This window comes from Vipera berus (assembly GCF_964194415.1).
Source record: "Vipera berus genome assembly, chromosome: 7".
Taxonomy (NCBI): domain Eukaryota; kingdom Metazoa; phylum Chordata; class Lepidosauria; order Squamata; family Viperidae; genus Vipera; species Vipera berus.
This window is the reverse complement of record NC_138209.1, coordinates 43,122,679-43,139,632: the sequence shown is the minus strand read 5'-3', so window position 1 is coordinate 43,139,632 and position 16,954 is coordinate 43,122,679. Positions and strand designations below refer to the sequence as shown.

Genomic DNA, 16,954 nt, shown 5'->3' with positions numbered 1-16,954 from the left:
GTGGTAGTAATACAATTATATACATGGGAGAATTGAATGTTGACTTTGTTAGCTAAACATGGTTTTTTACTGTTTCACTTTGTACCAACAGAGTATTGTGTGTTTCTGTTGGATCCTCGAGGTCATTTTTTTCCTTCTCCTATACTCTTGTCCATTGATAATATAAGGATGTTGAGCAACAAACATTGTTCAGTTTTGATCAATGGATTAAGCATTAGGCATGGATGGCAACTTTTTTTAAGCAAAGTGTAACTCTGTGTGTCACCTTAGATGAGGTGTTATGTTTACATGAAGTATGGAAAGTCCAGGCTGATGGAAGGAAAAGGGCTTTTTTTTAACTTGTGAATCTCACCTGTGAATGAAAATTGAAATGGCTTGTGATCACCTGAAAAGATCTTATTGTGGATAACATCATAGCACCTATTTCAGTGAAGCGAAAGTAATTGATTGTGACAGTCCATTTTATTTATGTATTCATTCAGGCATTTATATGGCTGCTCAACTCAAATCATGTGATTCTAGGTGGCATACAAAAATGAACCCATAATCAATTTAAAAACATATTTCATTAAAGTATATTAAAACTGAAGGATGGCTATTAGAGTGAAATATTCATCAATTGGGGACTCAATTGATGTCTGACCCCCAAAAGAAATAGCTAAAGCTTAGGTGCCTTCTTAAAAGTCTATAAAGACTTTCCTAAAAATAAATATAAAAATGCATATATGTTTGAAAATAAATTTTAAAACTTGTATATGTGTTCCAATCTAGTCTACAAGCCTAGTTTTGTATACTAGAACAGGTTCTGTTATGTGTGCTTTTTTGTGAGGTAAATGGTCCCTAATTTACGTTCTGGTGTTTATCTGAAAATATGCTAGAATAATGTTTCAAAGCTTTATGGGTCAACTGCAGTCAAATGACCATAAAAATCAATTTTGAAACCTGGGAAACAGTGGAATACCATGAAATTTTAAATAGCTAATTCTAGTGTTATGAGAAATTGGTCCACATGGTAGAACTGTTTACATGGTAGAGCTATTTCTTCTCTGTTCTTATACAATTGGAATACCAAGACTGAGGCAAAAAGCTTCAACTGGATGTGATTGCATATGTGCTCTGCAATTTGCTGATGATAGAAATAGCTAAACGAGCTTTATGAGAGTAAGATCTCGTTGAAGTTGTAGCATGATGCAAATATTTGAAAATGTATCTCCATCTTAAACTTTACAAATACAATTTGTTCTGGCCATTCATTTGTCTTAGAAATTAAAAGAAGTTATGTCAGTATTGGAAATAAAAAATATTCTTTTAGTCAATGTACAGATAGCCCTCGATTTGCAACCACGATTGAGCCCAAAGTTTCTGTAGCTAGTGAGATAGTTAACTGAATTTTGCCCCATTTTACGACTTTTCTTGCAACAGTTGTTAAGTGAATCACTTAACATGGTAAGATGGTGATTTCTCATTACTGTTAGTGCCCATATTATTATTTTTTTTTAAAAAAAACCCTTTCAGCTAAATTAAAAGAATAAAAATAAAACTCTATAAGTGAATCTGGCTTCCCCATTGACTTTGCTTGTCAGAAGGTCGCATGATGCCGGGATTCTGCAATCATCATAAATATGAGTCAGTTGCCAAGTGTCTGAATTTTGATCACATGACATTGGGCTGCTGCAATGGTTTTAAGTGTGAAAAATGGTTATAAGTCTTTTTTTTCAGTGCTATTGTAACTTCAAACAGGTCACTAAGTGAACTGTTGTAAGCTGAGGATTACATGTAATTTTTTGAAAGCAGATGTCTCTTCCAGACCAATCTAACAGTCTACCAATCTGTATTAACCAATCTGTCTCAGGTATAGTGAAGGAGTAAGAACAAGCTTTTTTTCCCTTTTGAGTTGACAAAATAAAATGAATAGAATTGGAGCATTTGAGGATGGGAACAGCATTTTCAAAATGTAACAGGAAGATTTGGACTGAAATTTTCATTTCTCATTACTGTTAGTGCCCATATTATTATTTTTTTAAAAAAAACCCTTTCAGCTAAATTAAAAGAATAAAAATAAAACTCTATGCTTCAAGATGCCATTGCAGTAGGTACAAAAAAGACTGTTTTTATTGCCTGTAATACTGGCTAATTGAATGTCTGAACACCTGAAATAATTACACATTTTATCTTGACATAGTGATCATTTTATTAAAAAATTCCAGGACATCATCATAAAACAAATATATTTTATTTTATGAACATCTTTGGATAGGTTTGATTTATTTCATAAAGGAAACAAGTTGCAGTGTGAAATTACTTAAAACACATTAGATTTTTATCCTTCACTTAATCAGTGTATTGACTTAATGGTGCTTACTTTGCCTTAGGAGAACAATTTTGTCAAAGCATGGCATTGTGATCATGAATGTTTTTTGTAGATTTTTTATTAGCAATTTTGAATGATTTTTTCTCCCTTTTTGAGACCTTAGGGTGTGTGTTTTTTTAAAAAAATCCACAACATATATAGTATTTTTTCTGCTAATGAATTCTAAAATTTTTGCAAACAATCCCTTTTTGTTTAAATGGCTTAAATTGTGTGGGGATTTTTGTAGCAGCTGGACAATTCTACATGTGAGATATCAGGTCTGTGCATGCAAAGTTGAACTTCTTTCTGGCTTTATTTGGAGAAGAACAGCTGCTTTTTCGGTACCCTGGATAATGTTCTGGTGAGCTGTCTTGAACCTGCCACTGCTCCTGCTACTTTCTTTTCCCAACTGACAAAGCAGGTTAGCTGAAGGTTCAAACTACCAAGGATCACCCCGCGTCTGGTGGGCACCAACACTATAGAAAAAGCATCCAGACTTTCCTTTAATTTGTTTCCTTCCCTCGTGTCAATCCATCTCTGCATGGAGATTTTGGAACCAATAACAAAAACTTAGTCATTTTTAAAGGAACATTTGGAGAAAGTGATACTGGAAGAATCTGATTTTGTGTTAAGATGTGTATCAGGCTTTGGGGTTATGATATATAATCCCAGTGCTTTTTTTTTCTTTAAAAAAAAGTGCTGGAACTCAGAGGTGCTGTCACTGGGAGCAATGCCGATGTCTTGCTACGGCATCACCGCTCGTCCTTTGCATCCCCGCCCCTGCGGCTCGGAGCCACAGGCCACGGGGATTCCCCTCCCCACAGCCGCCATGGGGATTCCCCTCCCCGCAGTTGCCACGCCGCGGCCCGTGCTGAGCCCCCACCCGGAGCTGCTGCAAACCCCAACCCAGAGCTGTGTTCCTTGTGGCAGTGGTCTCCGGCGCCAAAGAGCCTCTTTCCAACCACATCCAGAAAAATTTGTAACAAACATTGGAATTCTCAAGGCCATGTTTGGTATTTCCCAGCAATCTGTTACTGGAAGGAAAAAATCCCTGCTGTGTTACTGATCCCAGAGAAGTATTTGCATGTATGCAGGTATCCTTAGGGTGCCATAGTTATGAATGAGAAATATTGGTTGCAAAGTTAGCATTTCTGGATGTAATACAGATATTTTGGACTTAGTTTTGTTTCTTTGCATGTTTGATATTTTTAAAAAGGCATATGCTACTGACTACACTTATGCACATACTGTATGTAACATCTTTTGCTAGAATATATGACCACTGCTTGTCCAGAATGTGAAAAGTGAAAGATTGTGACTAAACAAAATTTTAATGTACAGATAATACCACCAGAAATTATTTTAGCCTTTTTAATAAATGTTATTGATGTTAAGCTCACCATGGAAAACATCATATATTGTTATGTATATACTAGGTTAATTATTTAAAGACTGAAGTGCAACATAACTAGATTCTAAATAATCTATTTTTCAAAACACACAAGAGTCCAAACAGTAAAAGTAAACTCCAAATTAAGAATATTTTATTCTTAAGAATTGATTAATTTAAAATGGTTTAGTTGTAATAGATGGTTATAGATTCAAAATAGTTTTCAAGAGTGTACAAAAGATACTATTTTTTTTCTAGCATCAGCTAAATTAGACATATTACATTGAGAAAAATGTTTCTCATTTCTTTCCTGTTACCTTTACTGATTTCTTTGCAGAGATTGTTAACATAGGAAATAGATCGTTTTGTTATCTAATTTTACCTTCCAAAAGACAGAAGCAGATGAAAAATGTGAGGTTCTTTCCTGTTGGATTTTTTGAATTAGCTGTTTTAGATTCTAAAAGTTTAGTTCCTAAAGAAGTAACCTTGTAAATAATTTTAATGTCCTCCTCTAGGGCAGAGTAGGCAACCTTGGCTCTTTTATGACTCAAGGACTTCAACTCCCAGAATTCCTGAGCCAGCATGGCTCAGCATGGGAACCTCTCTCTTTCCCCTCAGCGTGGCTGGCTCAAGATTTCTGGGAGTTGAAGTCCATGAGTCATAAAAAAGAGCCAAGATTGCTAGGGAGCTTTTTTTTTTTGCCGTTCTGAGCGTTCTATGAGGAAAAAAACCCTGTATAACCCTATGCTATGTGGAGTTGCCTACTGCTTTGTGATACCAGGGTGCTGGTGGTATCTAATACAGTTTTTCCATAGGAATCCAAAGAAAATATTCACATGCTCAATTAGTTTTTGATGTCAATAACAGACAAAGAGAAAACAAACAAATGGATTTAGATAAATTAGAGAACAATAAAGTAGGAAATAAGGATTCAACAGAGATGAGGGGGGATTATATTCCTGCAGAAGATTCAAGTTGCTGTATATTAGTGGGTTTAAGATGTCTATGTGGAAGGCCAGGGCTAACAAGGAGGGCTTTCCTGTGAAAGAGTAATGCACTTACACTTAGTATAATGATATTGGGAATGATGTTGGGAGGCAGGAGGGAGAGCCACAGACAGGACAGCTGGCCTGCAAAAAGTATCTCAGCTCACAGAAGAGGGGTAGAAAATATGTGGGAAATGTTTCAGAAGAAATGCTCCTTATTTTTCCAGAGCATAAAAGGAAAGGAGGGGAGAAAAATTTTCAGTCTTCCAAGATTTTGTTAAGGTAACCTTACAATAACAATAGATGTAGTACACCTGGTTGTCAGGATTACTTCGCTAGACTGACAGAGAGCTATGAGCTGCCTAGAATTAGGACTACTATAGCAGAGGTCCCCACCCTTTTGGGCACCAGGGACCGGTTCCATGGAGAGAGGTTTTTCCACAGACCAGAGGGTGCGTGGTTTTGTGTGCTACCTGCATTCTGTGGATGGGGCTTTGCTTGCTTGTGTGGACCAGTTGCTGGCATGCCGCAGCCCGGTACTGGTCCACAGACTGGGGGTTGGGGACCCCTGTACTATAGTATTTTCTATTTGGAATCTCCTTGAAAATGTCAGCACTTATAATTGGCCCAAAATGCTATGATCAAGTCCTTGACTAAGATCAGTTATAGTTAGTATATGGTTTCTTGAATTCAAAAACCTCTGTTGACTTCTTTTTTCCCCAAATACTTGTCCTGTCCTGAAATTGTTTTGCCAAGCCAGATGTCCGTCCTTCTCTAGCAAAAGGTCACCCAGCACCATACATGTTCTTCTTCCTCTCTTTTTCCCATTTGTTTTCTGGTTTAGAGGAGCTAATAAAAACAGGTCCAAACTGTCCAAACTGCAGGTGATAGTCATGTTTTCTTTTTCAGTTTCCATGGCAAATGAAAGAAGGAACCCTCCCTTTCCTAATCCTCCTTCATATGGTAGAGGCCTTAATGGAGCAGATAAATAGGAACCATGATGACTGGTTATTAAGCCAAGTAATATTTTCTGTTTCCCTGGTGAAGAGGCAAAATAATTTCCACAACTCAATTTTCTGGCCTGCAAACAATCTGACTTATTTAGGACTGGATTAGTGCCTTTTGAAATAAATAAGCATATTTTAGCTTTTTGCATCAGATTCTTTTTAAATCAATTTTTAAAATAATTTTCTTATTCTTTAATATGCATGAAATTTCATCTTGGAAAGGTATGAAAGCATCCCAGAATGACGAGATTGTTTCATGTGTCCTTCCTTTCTTCTTCAGGAAGTTGGACCCTTCCAGATGTTTTTGATAATATCCAATAATCAGGTGCAGGCAGCCTAGTGCCCTCCAGGTGTTTTTCTGTTTCTGCTTCTTATAGCACTAGACTATTTGGTGCTCTATGTGAGATTGTTCCTGTTTAGTACATCTGGCTGATGCATGCTGATAATTTCAGCTTTTGAGGTCACGCTGAAAACAAAAGTTCAAGTTTTATCCCACAGTTAAAAGCTAGAGATTTGAGGAAGACCAGATATCCCTGCCTCCAAATATGTAGGCCTTGAAGAAAATGTGCAGAAACTGCTTGGAAAACATGAAGATATCAGGTTGTCAAGAGTCAAGATTTATAAGCAGGGCTTTTTTTCTCATAGAACGCTCAGAACGGAGTTCTGGCACCTTTTTTGGATGGAACCTTGTAGGGTAGGCAAGGCGGGTTGTATGATGTGTGAGTTCCGGCACCTTTTTCTTTTACAAAAAAAGCACTGTTTATAAGTAACCTCTAAGGTAGAATCTTAGTTTTTCTTGTGTCTGCTTTCTGAGTTGGCTTACCTCAAGACACAGATGTATTTGAGGTCACATCACTTTTTTAAAAATAATTACATGTGCCATCACTTGTCACTTTCCTTGACATATAATTATAGTAGAACTGTAAAGTACAAGCAATAGCTTGTTAAATGGTAAGTTGTAGAAATTCTTCATTAATGAGTCTCAAGAGCTCTCTTGAGCTTGGTTGTATTCTTGCAAACGTTTCATTACCTAAATTAGATAACATCATCAGTGCTAATGAAAATTCATTGTTCATTTGGGGAGAGCATATAGTAATTCTATATATATTAACCAGTCAATAATCATTTTCCAGGATTAGATGATGAAATTTATTGATTCATACTTATCAGGAACACCTGTGTCCATCCCCTGGGAAAAAGAAAAAGTAGGTTAACATATTAGGTTAACATCACATTCATTTAGTTGACTTTTCCTTAATTGTCCTTTGACAGAGGAACAGGATTAAATTTATAAAAAGCATTCTTATTTATTAGAGCTCTATGGCTACCAAATTGGAAACTCTCAAGACAGCTTTTAAAATGTTTATTCCTATCAATAAAAGTGAATGTGTGTGTGTGTTTGTATGTGCACCATATTTTTGCCCAGAAAAGCACAAAAACTAGGCAATGAAACAATCCACAAGAACTGAACTAAAGGAAAAGCATAATAAAAACATATCAACCACTTAAAAGTTTGAAGAATTTTGTCCAAAAAGACTGTGTTATCAATGTAACAGTTTAAAATATAATTTTGCCAGTGTAGAATAATTACCAGAGATCAAAGTTATAGATCAGAAGTGCACACAATCTTCCATATAGTTTTGAATAGCAGGGCTGCATATTTTTGGGTAGGGGAGGGAGAATTCTGCTAAGTAAGGAACTTCTACTGAAAAATCTTTATGCTTCATGACCTAGTAATTTCTCCCAGCAGTTTTGCAAAGGTGTGAAAGAATATGACAAAGAATTGGACACTTGCAATATCCCACATGGATGGATTCCCCAACATTGGTTTCTGGGACCACTGCTTGAATTAGTAGCAAGTTCAGATCAGTAGTACTGGAAACTCCTGAGAAATTAAATGTATCCCACAAGGCAAAAACATCATTTAGGTAGACCGTGTCCTTTCTAGGGAGAAATCTATTTTAAGCAACTTGATAGCACTGAGAAAGATTTTGCTAGAAAAAAATCTTATTGCCTTGTTAAACCTGTATTTGAGACGTGTCTTGAATCAGCGGTATTGTTTTGGATACAGATGCTACGTATTTGGAAAGAGTGAGGGATGATGTACATAACTGTAAATCTTGTAAATGACTGGTAATATAGCCAAGATTATCAGTAGCTTTTCAACTTTCCTGCAAGATATTTCTATTAGCTGCTATTCAATCCTCTTTTAAACTAGGTAGGCTTAGGATTAAACCTGGAAATAATTAACCCTCAGTAAATTAAAGGTATACTGTTCCTCTCTTCCCTGGTAATCTTGTTTGAAATTATTGTGTTGAGTATTTTCTTTGAAAAAAAAGAAGGCAAAGATATGTTTGTAAGAAGAAATTATTGTTATTTATCGTATCAAGTCACTACTACCACTGCCTGTGAGAAATTGGAGAAGGACCGAGCTGAATTGCAAGCAGCTTATGAAGGGTTTGTGCAGAAGCTGAACCAACAGCACCAAAGTGATGTATTGGAATTAGAAGAGCGGCTGAAACAGTTCTACACAGCTGAGTGTGAAAAACTTCAGAGTATCTGCATAGAAGAAGCTGAAAAATACAAAGCACAACTTCAGGAGCAGGTTAGTGGAGCTGGAGTTGGATGGAGCATTTTCTTAGCATAATGCTTAATTGTTGCAATATTTAATTAAGGTTTGCTTCTACATTAATGCATTCATCTGGAACCCTGGCAATGAAGGAGTTTAAAAGTGTCTGTGTAAATATGTAAATATTCATAAAGTCAACTTTATTGTTCATTTTGCAGTAAAGAACTTCATTGAAATGTAGCAGCCTTCTGGAATGGCCTCATGTTGCAAACCATGATTAACCCATGTTAGGCCAAAGCCCTATGAGCTTTGCGGGCTTGTGAAACACTTATAGAGTTAGTTTGCTTAGTGTGTCTGCGTGCATGCATTCTTTTGAGTCAGTGTTGATTCCTGGAAACTGGCTGGAGAAATTCTTGCAGTTTTCTTGACATGGTTTTTGGAAGTTGCTTGCCATTGCTTGCTTCCTAGGGCTGAGAAAGAGTGACTGAACCACACTCACCTAGCTGGCTTTGTGCCTAAGGTGTGATTAGAAGGCACTAGGTTTCTAGCCTAGTATCTTAACACTGCACAAAAATGACTCTCTGGATTGATAAGATGCTCCCTCCCTAATTAGGTGCTCTTTAAGAGAATGTTCTGAAGCATCTGGAGAGGCTGGGAACTGGTCTCCTGGAATGCAGAACCCTGGTAATGCCATAGCAATGGCTTAGTTTTGGTTGGTTGACTTGCCTTTGTAATTTGTTTTTAAGCTGCATTTATATAGGGTTCAAGAAAATCAAGTTATTTCTTGTCCCCAAATAAGAATTGTGAAATTTTTATACATATTGTTTTTTAAATATTTTATAAATATTGTTACTTTTTAGGTTGACAACTTGAATACAACACATGAAAATTTTAAGCTAGAACTTGAAACCAGTCATGCAGAAAAGATAGACGAGTTGAAGAAGGAATATGAATCTTCTTGTTCGGGTAAATTGTCTCATTTCTTTCCCATGATTGTAACTAAGTATGTTATATTTAGAAAGAGATCTAAAATCATTCAAAAGCCTGATTATTATTTTTTACGGATACAAGATTTTTCTATTTCTAACTGAAATGTAACCTGATCTTTTGCTACTGTGATTTGTAATAAAGGCATGTTAGGGAAGCTTCCTCATAATAATAAACTTCTAATTTTTTCCAGAACTCAAGGCTGCCCATGAATTAGAAAGAAAGTCACTTGAAGAAACTTTCCATGAGAAACAAGAAGAACTGGAGGTCTGAATTTTTTTAAAGTTTGTTAATACATAGTTCTGTGAACTATTTCAAGATTATGCTCCTCCACTATTTGAAAATGTTACCTTTACTTTTCTCTTTTAAAAATCCTTATTTATACTTGGCCATTATTAATATAGTACAGCAGTTTAGTTTTTATTAAACATATTTATTGCTTATACTGTTGGATTAACAGATTTTATCACAGCTTTTAGTATTAAGAATCTTAGCACATATTTATTTCTGACTTCTACCAATTTACTTTATTCTGATAGTATTTTTTTTAAAATGATTCCTGGCTTTATGTTAGAGGCTTAGTTGTTATATTGGACTGTATTTAATGTTTCAGAAAACAATAGCTGAATTACAAAGTGAAAATGATTGCTTAAATGAAAAGCTCAAGTTGGAAGAACAAAAACGAATAGCCAAAGAAAAAACAAACTGTGTAAGTAAGGTATTGGATTGTATATATTATAAATATTATAAATGTAGAAATCTTTCACTGGTGTCAGGCTCTTTTCAAACCCTGTGACTGGGTGCAAAAACATGGCCCAGAAGCTGCAATTGATTTAATACTTTCATAGAGTACAGACTATAAACTTCTTATACTTTGTGCTGGGTGGAGTGGGGGAAATGAGGAACTATGCAAAGTTTGCAGAAGCTTAAGGTACAGTTTCATCCCTTAAAACAGGGGTGAGCAACTATGGCCCCTGTGCAATCTGTGGACTTCCAACTCCCAGAATTCTACAGGTCATAAAGGGCCATAGTTGCTCACCCCTGCCTTAAGACCATTGAAGCACTACCACCATATCACTGAAATCCTAATTCTGTCTACTTCAGGTTTTGTCTCTCAACATTCTCTGCAAAAGCTGCTGGGAGGTGCCTGATCCAACAAAAATGTTTTTTGTCCAAAATATTGGGGAATGTTCTATTTTTCCCCCCAATAAATAGGACAAGTAACACAAATGCCAAAGCAAAGCATTTTCAGGAAAGAACAACATTTATACCATTTATATATCACTGAGTCACTTCAAATGGATGAATGTTAAGTATACCGAAACATGCATAGCTGAATTCAAAGTATTTATTTTGCACGCAGAATCATAGGACAATGTTTCTATTGCAGCCTCATGAACCTAGATACAGATATGGCTTCTTTAATGAGACTCAGACAGGATGCTATGTCCTCCCTCTTCTACCGCCTAAAATAAAAACACAATTTAAGGCATTCCAACATTTGATAGAATAATGCACAGTGGTTATATGGGCACACTGCTCAATCACTCCTGCTAAGTTCTCCTGTTGACAGCAAAATCCCTAAAACCAAGGCGTTCCATTTGAAGCACGTTTATGGTTATGAATTCCATTTAGATCTTTGCCTTATGCAATGCTGCATACCTCAGCCTCTGAATATGATCTGCATATAGGTAAAACACTATCTTAGCCATCTTGATTGGAGGATGATAGGAGAAAATCCAAAATATAAGTTTTAAAATGCTGATGCAGAAGAATGTGTAAACTTTTGAGTTCTTATCTGGTAAAATATCTGGGTAACTCGAAAGCCTGCACAACATGTTGTGTCATTTGAGTTGGTCCTAATAAAAGATATCACTCAGCATAGCTTAATCCCTGTGGAGTTACAAAAGTAACGTTTGTTCGGAATTGGGCAGTGCGTGGATATTTGCAGTCAATACAAATACAATTTTCATAAATTTCTCCATTCCAGGTAGATGCTTATGAAGGGTTCTATGGTGGTTTGCAAGTGTCTATATTTTTTCCCTTCGCCCCCAAGTGTAGCAAAGAAAATCCATAGCCAGTCAATATATCAGGGGTGGCGAACCTATGGCACGCATGCCAAAGGTGGCACGCAGAGCCGTCCCTGTGGGCACGTGTGCCATCACCCAAGAGGGAGGTGGGGCCAAGCTGCCCTGCCCGCTCTCCACGTGCTCTTGCGCTCTTGCTCTCTTTCTCTCTGCACTGAGAGGGAGCAGCTGCAAGAGCTGGGCGGATCCCAGCTGAATGGTGGAGGCAGCTGCAGCACAAGTCTAGCTAAGCCTCCGGAGCGATTTTGCTTGGGCCCCCCCAGCCAATCATTTTACGATGCTCCAGCAGCCCAATCCGGGCATCGGAGGCCTGCAAAATGCTTCTGCTGCCCAGATCTAGGGCTGCAGAACGATTTCACTCCCCCCCCCCATGGCTGATTTTGCAGGCCTCTGATGCCCGGATTGGGTCGCTGGAGCATCGCCCACTCGGTGGCCACACCCCTGGCACCCAGCGATGCATAAGTGGGTTTCGGGTCACAGTTTGGGCACTCGGTCTCAAAAAGGTTCGCCACCACTGCAATATATCATATATTTAATGTAAAACACATGGCAGTTTTGAGGGGCCTTCCTAAGCATCTCTGTATATAAATTTTCAGAAAAATCCTCAGATTATGTATCTGGAACAAGAATTGGAAAGTTTGAAAGCAGTATTGGAGATCAAGAATGAGAAATTGCATCAGCAAGATAACAAACTGTTGAAGATGGAAAAACTGGTAAGTTTTGCATTGAAGTGCTGGCCTCCAAAATCTCATTTTGTGCTGACAATGCAAAAAAATTTAAATCACTGAAGTATGAAATTGAGAACAGGCACCAAAAATGTTCTCTAATATGGGACAAATACATATAAATTAGCCTGTAACTAATTTCAGGAAGGAAAATTAATCTTGAGAGAGGATAAGCTTTTAGCACAAGCTTGTGATCCCATGTAAAGCCTGTTGACTGACTAGCTAAAATTGAAGTTGCTGGTTCAATTTCATTATTAGCCATGAATCTACAATATGCCTGGAGGCCAACTGTGATTTTCTATCCACTTTACCTTTTTTGGAATATAAGCACTGCTTGTTTAATATTATGAAGATAAAGCACAGTTGTCTGAATGTTTAAAATATGTAATATACATTATTTCTTGCTTTCATACAACTTGAACAAAATGATAATTAACTTGGTCTAAGAATTATTGTTTATTAATCAGAAAGAAGAATTATCTTCATTGATAGCTGACTTTTGAGCTTAAAATACTCTGTCTTGAGGCCAAAAATATTTCTCAGTCTATTGGAGTCATATTTTTATTTTGCATTCATGACTTGTACTTAAAGAATCATGCTACAAGTGTCCTGCATTGTTCTAATAGACATTGTCGATCCATTTGAAAACTCTCAGTCTTTTGGATTTTGTTGTAAACATTTGTTTTGTAGCAGTTTAAAAACTATATGTGGTGTACTTTGTCAAGAGCAACAGACCAACAGAGTTATTTCCCATTGTTAGGTTACTCTTTATAAATAAACATTCAGGATAACTTTTTAATTGGAATTAGCAAAAATGCTTCAGAGGATTAGCAACATTGATGCATTAGAGCAGGGTTGTCAAACTGCCGGCCCGTGGGCCAGATGCGTTATCCAGAAGCTGCACCCACCTCATTACCGGCAATGGCAATACCGTCCCAATATGTTGCGCGACGTTGCAAATTTGACATGTCTGCATTAGAGAAATATTCCCTTATGTTGGTGAAACCCAAAAAACAATGTGGAATTTGAATTTTTATCCAAGGTGGAGAGCAACACTGCCCTGGTAGAGAAAATGAGAAAACTTCAGCAGGAGAATGAAGAATTAAAAGCTCGGATGGACAAACATATGGAACTTTCCAGGTATTTTAAAAGCTCAATTCTAGCTGGCCAATCTCTAGATTCCTATCCTTCATGGGGGGAATTTAGAACAGGGTGCATGCAGACTTTCTCCAGAATTGCCTTGGACTTTGAGTGACATGTCAAGAATAGTAATTAAAAAATGAACAGGACCAGGATGAATAAATATAGTTGCAGTAAATAAACTTGAATGTGATTTAAATTAACTAAATAGAGAAATATAATGATTCCTGTTATACTTAATAATATTTATCCTCTGACCCATTTAAAAATTATAATTCAGTCATGCTCTGGCAGCCACACTAAAACTCACTTTGGGGAAGTGTGCATTTGACCCTAATATGATAGATATATGCAGATAAAGCCATGATACAAGGTGTTCTAAATCTAGTATAATAAAGTGGAACTGAAATTCAAATAAACAAGAGTAGCACCAACTGCATAAAAATGCATTTGCTTCAAACTGGCAGAATTATTCAATAGATTGTGCCTATATTACTAAAAGTAGAAGCATCTTTTGAAGGCCAGTACAGTGAAATAATGTTCTCTGGGGACAATCAAACAATATCTTTGTTTACTTGCTGTCATCTCTTGCATCTGGGAGAAAAACATTTTGTGTGTACATTTATTTATTACAACTCCAGGGGCTCCAGGTTTCATACTCTTATCATTTGAGGGTATAGAAAATTGCTCAGTTTTACCTCCCTTTCCATATTAAGCATGAAAATGACAGTATCACTTTAAGCTAAGAGGAATGAGAGTGGAGTATGATAAAGTTTACCAGCTTTTTTTTCCTGTGAAAAATTAGTTGTTCTACAAGCATCTGAGTAGAAAATCCTATTACAGTTACTGTATACTTCAATTTTTAATCTGTATTAATTTATTATGGGCATTGTTTAATCACGTTTTAACAGTTTTTAATTTTTGTATTTAGTTTTTATGTATTGCCCTGTTCACCGCCCTGAGTCCTCCGGGAGAAGGGCGGTATATAAATTAAATTAATAATAATAATAATAATTATTCCTCTAATAGTATTATAAGTTTCCTCTAATAGATGGGCACCAATGAGATTGAAGAAAATGAGAAATAAGTTGAGGATTTCATTGTGCTGAACTGAACCTTCATTTGTCCAAGTTTGTAATTTTGAAAGGGGGATAATCTACTGCTAATTCAATGGAGAGTTCATAGATTTTGAAAGAACCACCACTACCCACCCAGGGAAGGGTGGAATCCTTTATAGCTTGTGAATGTTCTAAAAGAAGAATAGGGCCAATCTATATAAGTTTAATAAAATAAATAAATAAATAAAAATATTTGAAGTTGAGAAGGTCTCATTTATAATTTCCCTTTTAAACCAAACAGGCAACTTTCCACTGAGCAAGCAGTTTTGCAAGAATCTTTGGAGAAAGAATCCAAGGTAAATAAACGCCTATCGATGGAAAATGAAGAACTTTTGTGGAAGCTGCACAATGGGGACCTTTGCAGCCCAAGAAAACTCTCCCCTGGTACTCCACCAATGGCCTTTCAGTCCCCAAGAAATTCCAGCTCTTTCTCCAGCCCCACTGTGTCACCCAGATGACACCACTGTGAAGAGACACTCTCCCTTCAAGCATTTCCTTCACACACTGCAGAACTGAAAACATGGATTAAGAGAGCAAAAAGCTATAAAAATGCAGATGGGCTTCACTGTGTCTGAAATACAACTGGGATGAACTGCATTGAGAAATATCTATAACATGTTCAAGGTTCAGGAACAGGAGATCCAACTATGCTCCTCCTTGTTAAAGAAAAAGGACTTCAGAAATAACTTCTCCAAATGTTGTTGCACAAAGCACTTAAAGAACAAGAAATGTCTTGTTCACTTTTGCCTTTTTCACCTAACTCTAGGGAAAAATTGCTCAGGGGCTTATAAATAAATGATTGCAACCTTTAATACTCATAGATATGTTCTTGAGACTGTGGGTGTGCATAAATGACTTAGATGCAGCATGCCGCCTTTGCCATGTATATGATGGAGGACAAACACAGAAGAAAATAGGGTCATGTTCTTCATGAATAAAATATTCTCATTATGCATGTTTTATCAAAGTTTTTTCCCCTCGGGACTAAAGAAAAACTGCCACATGTACTATATGTTCTCTGTTATCTCTGTACTTCAGTTTAGTAAATGATTGAAAGGAGATACTGTTTCTGTTTGGTTGTCTACTTGTTTCATTGTGGAACATAATGAGTCTGATCGTTTCCTTTCCAGGCATAATTACATTGTCCAAAATATTATTTTTCATCTTCTCCACATACATGTCAGAATTAAATTGTTTTTCTCTAGCTATATTATTTAGCCTTTACAAAGAACACACATCAGCATAGTAGAAAATTCAAACATACAGTCCCCTTAGAGTATCAGTAGCTACAGGATCTTATCCGACTCAAAATAGAAGTGCTTCAGAGCACAGGAGAAAAAAGTGTAGATGTGTTTATTTTAAAAGGAGCAAGAGGCTATAGAAATGTACTATGTTGCTTTGTAATATCCTGAACTGATAATTTATCAATGTGTACTTTAATTGGTAAATGCTATAGGGAACAAATCTGTTCACTACATTCATCAGTAACAGATTTATTAACATTTTCCCGTTGGCTGCAGAATTCATTACCCTCTGTTTCATTTGATAGGTTTTCTTTGACCTTCTTGAATTCAATAAAATCTGATTGTTTCGTAATAGAAAGATACTTATCTCTTGGGTAGCATTTAATTCTGCATTGCAAATTTTAAAACAGCATAGTGCATGTCTGCTCTTGTAAATTACCTGTTCAGTTTTTATTTTTGTGAGTTTTAAAATCTCTTATTTGTAGAAATGAGCTCTAATACAGTTAAAAATTGTCTCTGCTTTCTGGTATAGGTGGAAGTTTTAAGTCCTATGGTTTGGTTTGTTATTAATACGACCCAACAATGAACTGATAGTTCTTTGTTATTTAGTAATTGTTAGTCTAAGGTTGGCAATGATCTTTCAGAGATATCCTTTGTCCCTTTCATAAAATTAAAGAAAGGGACCTTGAATAATCATCTGTAAACCTGGAGAACAAAATGTCAAATTAGATATTTGTTTAGAAAGCAAAATGCTGGTTTAAAGGGGGAAAGATTTTAGTAATTCTGTAATTATGAAAACATATTCTACTTGGTAATATGGAAAATTCAAGGATAAAATATTTTAATTCTGCATTGTATATGGAATATTTTACTTGCCCAAAGCCATTTAAGGAACAGTACATGCTGTTGTAGCTAGAGATGCTAGCACTTCGAAATAATCTGTTGTCCAGAGATTGATTTGTATAACCATTTGCTGTAGGCTGAAATTTGGTTAGAAATGTCTTGGAGCAATCTTATTTCTTTGGTAAGGTCACATGTATTGATCACATGTATTGAGTGTCGAAAATTAAAATAAATTTTTTTACTGCTTTAAAACTCTTGCCTTTTTAAGTGTAAGCAAATCTCTGAAGCCAAAGTAATATAAATGCTAACGTATGTTGTGTACATGACAAGCCTTCCTTCCAAGTTGTGAGTCATTTAAACAGAATTGGTTTCTGTTTAGACTGAGCTTAGATTTGCAGACATCAAAACAGTAATTTTCAGATTTCAGAAATCTCTTGAAAAAATGGTTTAATTTAGCAGACATTATGCAGTTGATTTCTCTGGTGTAATGAAAAACTATCTTCCACGC

The 16,954-nt window shown here is 36.3% G+C and overlaps 1 protein-coding gene across 4 annotated transcripts in view; it reads left to right on the top strand.

The window, feature by feature from the left end:
- MTUS1 (microtubule associated scaffold protein 1) overlaps positions 1–16,692 on the top strand; it is a 111,010-nt gene extending 94,318 nt beyond the window's left edge. For all 4 annotated transcript variants that reach the window (XM_081333118.1, XM_081333117.1, XM_081333115.1 and 1 more), the window contains 7 exons: positions 8,124–8,338; positions 9,163–9,268; positions 9,483–9,556; positions 9,903–9,998; positions 11,973–12,089; positions 13,144–13,241; positions 14,601–16,692. In XM_081333118.1, coding sequence (XP_081189244.1) covers positions 8,124–8,338; positions 9,163–9,268; positions 9,483–9,556; positions 9,903–9,998; positions 11,973–12,089; positions 13,144–13,241; positions 14,601–14,817 — 923 coding nt within the window. In that variant the 3' untranslated portion in view covers positions 14,818–16,692. The remainder of the gene's footprint in view (positions 1–8,123; positions 8,339–9,162; positions 9,269–9,482; positions 9,557–9,902; positions 9,999–11,972; positions 12,090–13,143; positions 13,242–14,600) is intronic.
- The last annotated feature ends 262 nt before the right edge of the window (positions 16,693–16,954 follow it).